This window comes from Cucurbita pepo, chromosome LG01 (genome assembly GCF_002806865.2).
Source record: "Cucurbita pepo subsp. pepo cultivar mu-cu-16 chromosome LG01, ASM280686v2, whole genome shotgun sequence".
Lineage (NCBI taxonomy): Eukaryota > Viridiplantae > Streptophyta > Magnoliopsida > Cucurbitales > Cucurbitaceae > Cucurbita > Cucurbita pepo.
Window position 1 is genome coordinate 7,656,210 of NC_036638.1, and position 9,326 is coordinate 7,665,535.

Here is a 9,326-nt window from a genome sequence, read left to right on the forward strand (position 1 = left end):
TAATTCAATAATCACATTTAAATGAAATTTTTTTCAAATCCAAAATTAAATTGTTTTTAAGCGATCAATTAGATAAGCATTTATTTAAAATGCAATTAATAACAAACAAATGATTTGAAGAAGAGTATTCCAAACACAGTAAATAACATTTCATAAAGTTATTTTGTTCAATGCAAGTTATTTATTTACTAAAAAATCTGTATTTAGTTTACTTTGTTGAAATAAGAAGATTTGAAGATTTTAACTGACCATCATAAATATGTCTTTCAACTGCATCATAGCTTGTATTCGCATTTTTTCACCACAATTCTAACTATAAAGCACAGAGTACTATAAAAATAAAATATAAAGATATTTTTTTAAAAAAATCTAATAATATTGTTTAAAAAGTCCAAAAATATCCTGTTATTAATTTTGGAAAGTCTTAAAATACTCTATCCGATACAATTGTTAATACTTTGTTTAAAAAATAATCATAAACTTTTAATAATATTTTAAATATTATTGAATTTCAAAAAAATTTATTAATACCCATTAACATTTTTTAAACTTACCATTAAAATTATGTTTAAAAGGTATCATTAACACTCTTAATATTTATATAAAAAAATTCAAAAAGTTTTTAACGTTAACATAAGGAGAAACCGTCTATTGACATTTTATAGACTCTCTTTTTTAATATAAATTTGAAAATGATAAAATTATTTTTACTGTTTTTTAAAAATTGAAAGTCGTTTTCTAAGTTTTTCAAAAAAAAAAAAAAAATTAAAGTATTAATGGAACTTTTGAAAATTTTAAAATATTTTGGGTTTTTTTTTTTTTTTTTTTTTTTTTTTTTGAACATTTTGAAAATTAAAAAGCATTTTTTTGAACATTAAAATAAATATTAAAGATTGATGAATATTTATACGGTGAATTTAGTTAAGTTAGTGGAAACTAAATGAATAAATACAATTTAGCACGTGGCATTGTGATTAAACTGCAAATATGAGTACACAATTCCAATTTTGATTTGAGGACACATATAGGGAATTAGTCAAGATGTCAGTTCAATGTTAAATGCATGACACCTAAACAATGACTACCGTACTCGCACATCTCTCATTTTATTTTATTTTTATCTTTTAGTACTCCCGCTACCATTTTAAGTTGGCATAATACAACTTGCCGGCGTCATAAAAAAAGCAATTAATGTGGATTATATCATATGTTAACGAGTTTAACACATCTATTAGGGAGATTGAGGACAACCAGCATCTTGTTTTTGACACAAAGTAGATAGCAAATAGGATTTTGAAGAGCTACAAGAATTCGGTTTTGCACAAAGTTAGGCAGAACCGTGCCACAAAGTCGATGCGTACTCCTAATTCTCCTGATAAAGAAGTACGTTTGCAAGGCTATGATAACTATATGCAGCCTCGAACATGACATAGGATGCTGCTTTGCAGCCTGACCCAATGCATAACCACTATAGACACAAAAATACGATCGGGCTAACTTGCATGCACCTAGACTATTCTCATAGGAATCGATCATCTAAGGTAAGTGACTGAACGCATTCCCTCTAAACCATTTATTATTTATACGGCACTTATTGACCACTAGACCAATCCATGATGGTTTGTTCAACTAACAAAGGGAGAATACTTAATGATACGCCTGAATGATAAAACCCAACCTTCAGCATACTGTAACGTCCCAAAGCAGACTCCCATAGGAATGTATATTCTATTCCAAAAATACAACACAACACTTTCCAAAAATAACATGGAACGCCCCATTCTTCTTTCAAGGCAAAAGTAGAGAGATCATCCATCCTCAAGCAATAAGAGATAACTTGTGAGATCCCACGTCAGTTGGAGAGAAGAACGAAACATTTTTTATAAAGGTGTGGAAACCTCTCTCTAGCCGACACGTTTTCAAACCGTGAGGCTGATAGCGATACATAACAGGACAAAGTGGACAATATCTATTAGCGGTGGGCTTTGGCTATTATAAATGGTCTTAGAGTCAGACACCGAGCGATGTGCCAGTGAGGACGTTGGGCCCCCAAAGAGGGTGGATTGTGAGATCCCACATCGGTTGGAGAGGAGAACAAAACATTCCTTATATGGGTGTGAAAACCTCTCCTTAGCAAATGCGTTTTAAAACCGTGAGGCTGACGGCGATACATAACAGGTCAAAATGGATAATATCTACTAACGGTGGACTTGAGCTGTTACACAATTTCATTTCACGGTGAAAATCTCCAACTACTATGCTATCATCCACATATATAGCACACAACAGACAACACCAAGCTAAGTCTAAGAGATTGATCGATCCCCAAGCTTAAACATCCAACCTATTGCAAGAAAGCAGCAATCTTGAAGATTGCTTTGGACAACAGATAAGCCGTTTGATTGACAAACTAAGGAGTCTGGTTATACTTATAACTAACATAAAAACCCGTAGATTGTTGCATTAGAAGCTCCTCTATAAGAATACCATGCAAGACATGAATTGTTTATATCAAGTTCTTTTGGTTCCTAAGGAGGTAAGGCTAGTGAACAATCCTCATATCAGTCCAGTCCCTCGTCCTGATAGGATATCGTACCGATTGAGGTGAAAGATCCGCTTACCTAATGAGCTACTCGAAATTTTTGTGTATCTACTTCTTTGGATGCAAGACATCTCTGAAATTTATCAAGCTAAACATCCATCCAGAGTTAATCCGTTGGATGCCTCGACACGAATGAGAAGAATCGATTCATCTTTCCAAACTTAATGCTTCAACAAATTAGCATTGCCATTGCAATGAAAATAAGGAAACTGTGGATCATTTATTCCTATACTGCTATTTCTCCTATCATCCACCCTGCACCTACCTTCGAGTACAAGCTTCAACAGGAATTAAACAAGGTAGATTGATACATTGGAAACCCAGACTAAAATGGCTGCTCATAACTCAGTAAAGTTCATTACAAGGGCTGTTTTAGGATGGGCGGACTTGGCTTTGGACATTCAAGAAATGGGCTACTGAGTGCTTAAATTAACAATTCAAAAACCAGGACGTGACAGAAACCTGCTATCTTTGCAATTTAACCTTCTCTTAATAATAATCAGCCATAAAAGGGAAGGAACTATACAAGAATGATGTTGTTGTTCTTCTATAGTAATGTAATTAGAATGAAAATAAGAAGCGCAGCAATAAAAGAGTACTTAAGAGCAGCCACTAAAATAGCCAAAGAGATGAAGAATAGCTGCCACAAAACCTGAACACTTGCCCAAGCAAGCAAGCCAGTCAACGCCACGGCCAAGATGTTATCAGGATCCGGATCGATTAAGAGTTCAGCCCATTTGATATTGAAAACCGGCCCTCGTTCTTTCCTCAAGTCATCGCCGCCATTGGAGCCCTTCGCTCCATTTCTTTCTCCTTCTCTCTCCTTGATATTCCCGCCCAATCCATTGTCGTTATTACTCGCCAACGCCGTGAATCTTTTGCGTTTACCAGGAATTTGAGATTCCGAGTAATGGAGAGGGAATTTGAAGAGTGGAAAGGAGAGGGAAGATCTCGTTGAGAGGGAAAAAGGTGATGAAGATGAAGAGAGAGATGGGGAAATCTTCCATTGGTATGGGATAGTAAGAAACCCTAACATTGTCATCTTGATTTTGCTTCAATTTTGTTTGAAAGGTTCCCTGAATCTGCAGCGGTTCGCGGTATCCATGTTTTTTCGGCCGAGGGAAGCAATGCAGGGGGCTCGTTCCGTTCCGTGTCATTGTCGGGTTCGAATCCAAGTTCGGGTTGGATCCGGGCTTTTTAAAAATATTTTTTTCCTTGTTTAAAAATCACCCATCTAAATTATCTAATTTTAATAGTATTTAATAAATATCCTTAAAATTAAAAAAAGATGACGTGACCAATGGAGGACCATACGTTGTTTATAAACCTATGATCATTCCCTAAATTAGCCAATGTGGGACTTTCATCATCCAACACCTCCCCTCGAACAAAGCACGTCTCCCCTTAATCGAGACTCAACTCCTTTAGAGTCTTAGTCATATTTTACTGTCTTCGAGGAGGCTTGACTCCTTTTTCTTTTGGAGTCCTTTATTCGACATTTGAGGATTTACCAATCTATTGACATGACTAAGTTTAGGGTATGGCTCTGATACCATGTTAGATGAACACGACTCTCCACAATGGTATGATATTGTCCACTTTGAGCATAAACTTTCATAGATATGCTTTGGGCTTCCAAAAGGTGTCAGACTAATGGAGAGACTATTATTTATTTATAAACCGATGATCATATCGTGGGATTTTCATCATCTAACCCCCTTAAACATTAAAGAAAAAAAAAAGTTTCATTAATAACGTTAAAAATATTTTTACAATGCTATATTTAAAAAATACTTATAAAATTTTAAAAATATCATTAACACCTTTTATATTTATAAAAAAAAATTCAAAAAAATCATCATTAACATCTCATAGATTATCCTTAAAATTGTTAAAAGTTATTACTTTTAAAAAATTATGAGTATTATTTAAATTCATATAAAGAGTTTAAGTTTTTTTTTTTTTATAAAATTAAAGGTTTTTTTTTTTTAAAAAAAATTTTTTTAGATAAGATTAATTTTCAGATTTTAAAAAAAATTTGAGTTTAAAATGTATTTTTGAGAAAAAAAAATCATTTAAATGATATTTTTATTAATGTAGTGTGAACAGTAAATTTTCTCTCTCAATTTAACGGAGTGGGAGATTATCCAATGATGGGATGAAAAGGTACGCAGCGGTAAGTTTTTCTGCGGTCTTCGATCTCTCCTTCGCTATTTTTCACTGCGGACCCATCGCCGTCGGTCCGTCCGTACATGGCTTCCTGTGGGGTGCCTGCCTGTGATGTACAGCTGTGCGAATAGAGAGGTTGAGAGAACTGGGCGCCACATTCCCTTTTAGGCAAAGACAAAACCCACCTCCCCCGACAAAATTATTTTATTTTCTTCCTTCTCTTCTTTTTATCCCTTAAAGCCAAGAAAAAAAATTATGCTAAATCAACTCACCTTTTTACCTAATCTTTATTCATAAATTATATATGTAATCATCCAAATTATACGATTAATACATAATCCCCGTTTTAATCATAACCAAATTAATTTCAAATTTTATATCAAATTATATTTAATTTAATCTTTGTATTTCTTATGCACGCCACTTGCGCAATGTTTATGGATATAAATCATTTAAAATTTGTCGATATTAAAATAATAATTTCCTTCCCTTTTTTGTTTTATTGTGTTTTGTGTTTTAAATGTGAGATAAATTAGTTGATGACATGGCACGTAGTCAGTCACACGCAACCTCTGGTGTAAGTCACTAGTCATTAGACCTGATAGGTGGAAGAGCAACTAAATTGTTTTTACGCGATGAGAATAGAAATGGATCTCGGTAACGGCAATTGCCCACTTGCTTCCTTTTTTATAAATGTAAGTCTTACTTCTATACGGTATCGAAAATATCGTACAAAATAAGATGAGTGTTTTTGTAACTGAAAAAGTAGTCCATGTCTGAAACAAAATTTTAAGTATTTATTTTCTGTTTATATTTTGATTTTTAATAATTATATAAATATTATTTAACAAAAAAAATATATATATATGTATGTATGTGTGTATAACATAAACACGTGCGCGTGTTAATTTTAGCTTCCCAAAAATTCCCATTTTCTGGATGAAAATAAAGGTGACAGTGACATTAAATATATATATATATATATATATATATATATATATATATATATATATATATATAATTGCGTTAATGATTATTAATTGAATCACGCTCCTTTTCCTTCCAATCTCAAGCCCACTAAATAAATAAATAATCTCTGTTTTAAAAGAAGTCATATTATCACTAAAATTATCAAGAATTTTATTTATTTATTTTATTAAGGGAGGTAAAAGAACCAGCCCCCAGACAACTTCTGAGTTACCCCATGGGTAAAAAAGAAAATTACAGGCTTCAGTGATGTGTAGGAAATTAAAGTCAATTTTGGGAGTTTTTATCTTTTATTAGAACCCAAATTTACATCATATATTTCTTTAATTTATTTTTAAGGCAAAAAAAATAAATAAATAAACTCTCCCTTTGAGTGTCTTGTTTATTTTATATTTTTTTTAATTCTGAAAAGAGATTCAGTGTTTCTGTTTATTGACAAATAAAAAGGTTAAATTATATTTGTTGTATTATATGGACTATAATTTAAGGAGTTTTACTATGATCTAAATTATTTATTCAATACAAGTATAATAAATTTGTGGCTGAAATTTTTAAAAATGTTATAAAAGTGTAAATGTTAATATCTTCTTTCTAAAATACCTTAAAATTTTAATAATGTTTAAAAAATATACTTAATTTAAAAATAAAAATTCATTCAACTTTTTAAAATAAATTTAAAAATATTTTGAATGTTTGTTTGTTTTTTTTTTTTTAAGATACATTAAATTTTTAAAAAATAATATTAGTGCCCTTAGGTTAAGTGATACTTTTTTAACCTCTAAAAAAAAGCTTAAAGAGTTTTTTTTTTTTTTTTTTTTTTTTTATAATTATAATTATTATTTTATTTTATTTTATTTTTTAAAAGTTTAGTGATATTTTTGAGACTTCCTTCAAAATTATGGATATTTTTTTATAAATTTGCCAAATTCAAGAATATTTTTATTAATTTAACCTAAACTTAATCAATAAAAAATATATAATTTTAATTTAAACGATTCCGTCCCAAGTTTAAAAATACAAATTTGATGATTACAATAGTTAAAATAGAAAGGGCATGAATTTAGCTAAACTATGACAAATATTGGGATGATGAAGGATGACATAATTTTAGCTAAACTATCGTATTTAGCTGCAAGTGCAGCTAACCGTATATATATATATATATATTAATTAAATTTACCACAAGGTGAATTTATCATTGTAATATAATGTTTTACACGTGTCAAAAACTGATTGGGTTAGTAGATTACAAAGCCCCTTTCTCTATAATAAAATTAAGTTGCGGAAGACTCGGATCCTGTCTCCTTAGCCTAAAGGCTCATTTTTCACCAACCACCTTCCACTAACTCGCAAACCCATCAAGCCCTCTCAAAACACCTATGTCCGACAAACACACACACCCAGATCTCCGCCACCTCATGGCCAACGAACCCAACTTTCCGGCCACCGCACAAACCCTAGACTCCTTCTTCCACCACCACACTCACCTGATACGTGGCTTCTCTCCACCGCCACCACCCAAGTTCCAGCCTATCCCGCTCGTCCTAGCCGATCCCGCTACTTTTCCCAACGGGCAGCTTCACTTTGGCTGTTCCGATAACTCCACAACAACTGCAGGCGGCGGTGGCGCCGCATCGTCCGCTCCATTTTCTCGGCGGAATAAGGCCGTGGATGGTGAATGGCGTCCCTATGGAAACGACGCCGTTGGGGTAAGTAATGGAGCTAACAGTAGATGGCCAAGACAGGAAACTCTCACTCTTCTTGAGATCAGATCTCGTCTTGATCCCAAGTTTAAAGAGAGTAATCAGAAAGGTCCTCTTTGGGATCAGGTTTCTAGGTATATTTATTATTATATTCATATTAAATTCTAATTAAAACTCAAAATTTCAATCCTTCTTGATTTTTTTAAATATTTTTGTATAAAATTAATATTGGTGGTCAGATGTATTTGGATGATAAAAATCTCCGCTAATTTAGGAAATGATCATGAGATTATAACAAAGGAATACTATCTCGATTGAGGCCTGTTGGGTAAGACAAAAGCAGAGCCACCCGAGCTTGTGCTCAAAGTTGACAATATCATACCATTGTGAAGAGTTGTGTTCGTCTAACATGATATCAGAGTCATGCTTTAAGCTTAGTCGTACCATAGATTGGTAAATACTCAAATATCGAACAAAGGACTCCAAAAGAAAAAGGAGTCGAGACTTTCGAGGGGAGGTGTTGGATGATGAAAGTCCCACATCGGCTAATTTAGGGAATGATCATGGATAAAAATGAGTCGAGTCTCGATTAAGAGGAGGTGTTAGATGATGAAAGTCCCACACCGGCTAACTTAGGGAATGATCATGGGTATGATGAAAGTCCCACGTCGGCTAACTTAAGGAATGATCATGAGTTTATAATAAAAGTGTTGTATGATGAAAGTCCCACGTCGGCTAACTTAGGGAATGATCGTGGGTTTATAATAAAAGAATATTATCTCCATTATTGGTTTGAGGCATTTTGGGAAAGCCCAAAGCAAAGCTACTAGAGTTTATGCTCAAAGTGGACAATATCATACCATTGTGGAGAGACGAACACGACTCTCCACAGTAGAGTGTTAATGTGATGCTTATTTCATTACAGGATGATGGCGGAGGAATACGGGTACAAAAGAAGCGGGAGAAAATGCAAAGAGAAGTTCGACAATTTATACAAATACTACAAGAAAACAAAGGAAGGTAAAACGGGGAGGCACGACGGGAAGCACTACAGATTCTTCCGGCAACTCGAAGCCATTTACGGCGACGGTAACCACCAATTATCATCCCCCATTACCGGTGGAGAGAATCCCGTAGAAGCGGGCGGAATAAGCCAAAGCTTTTCGATGTCGTCTGATTTCGAAACGTCGTCGTCGGGGAACTACCACGACGACGACCTGTCGGCCATAGCGTTTATGATGAATCATAGGAGGGTGGAGAAAGGGAGAGAAGACGACATGTCGAAAGGGGAGGGTGTGGGGTGGAGAGAGGAGGTAGAGAGAATGGTGGATTCGAAGGTGAGGAGATTAATGGAAGTGCAGGAGAATTGGATGGAGAAGATTATAGCGAGCGTTGAAGATGGTGAAAAGGAGAGAATTGTTAAAGAGGAAGAATGGAGGAAGAAAGAGGTGGCTAGGTTTGACCGTGAAATGCTTGAGTTTTGTGCGAGGGAGAGAGCCTCGGTTCGAACTCGAGAAGCTGCTTTCATGGAGATTATCAACAAATTTTCTGGTAAAGGATAATGATTGGAGCGATGCAATCCTAGTTAAATTATGCATCAAAAACTATATTTACAATTTCTAAAACTATAAAATCATTGAATAATTTATTTTTTTCAATAGAAGCATTTTTCTGATGTATTTTTAATAAAAAAAAATGACTTATTTATACACTAATGCCTTAGGATGTCGGGTAGCTTATGTGTCGTTCTCGACACAAACAGATTAAATATTGGTATTCCCAAAAACGAAAAATAATGAAACGAGACAGGTAGTACAAAGACGTATCTTCTGATAATGATCACCATGTTTCAAATGTTTCAAATG

At 33.7% G+C, this 9,326-nt stretch overlaps 2 protein-coding genes across 2 annotated transcripts; one reads left to right on the forward strand and one right to left on the reverse strand.

Annotated features, from left to right (window-relative positions):
- Positions 1–2,918: 2,918 nt before the first annotated feature.
- On the reverse strand, positions 2,919–3,731 carry LOC111807677. The gene has a single exon (XM_023693504.1). It carries the CDS (start codon positions 3,642–3,644, stop codon positions 3,150–3,152), a length of 495 nt encoding a protein of 164 aa, XP_023549272.1. The 5' UTR covers positions 3,645–3,731; the 3' UTR covers positions 2,919–3,149.
- Positions 3,732–7,052: 3,321 nt separating this feature from the next.
- On the forward strand, positions 7,053–9,140 carry LOC111807638 (trihelix transcription factor PTL-like). Its single transcript, XM_023693444.1, has 2 exons — positions 7,053–7,595; positions 8,387–9,140. The coding sequence occupies exons 1-2, from the start codon at positions 7,138–7,140 to the stop codon at positions 9,021–9,023; spliced, it is 1,095 nt and encodes a 364-aa protein (XP_023549212.1). The 5' UTR covers positions 7,053–7,137; the 3' UTR covers positions 9,024–9,140.
- The last annotated feature ends 186 nt before the right edge of the window (positions 9,141–9,326 follow it).

Excerpts from the sequence above, each read along its gene's own strand:
- LOC111807677 (XM_023693504.1), bottom strand. The coding sequence starts at position 3,644 with ATGACAATGTTAGGGTTTCTTACTATCCCATACCAATGGAAGATTTCC.
- LOC111807638 (XM_023693444.1), top strand. The coding sequence starts at position 7,138 with ATGTCCGACAAACACACACACCCAGATCTCCGCCACCTCATGGCCAAC. Across the intron at positions 7,596-8,386 it reads CTTTGGGATCAGGTTTCTAG|GATGATGGCGGAGGAATACG; the intron begins GTATATTTATTA and ends ATTTCATTACAG.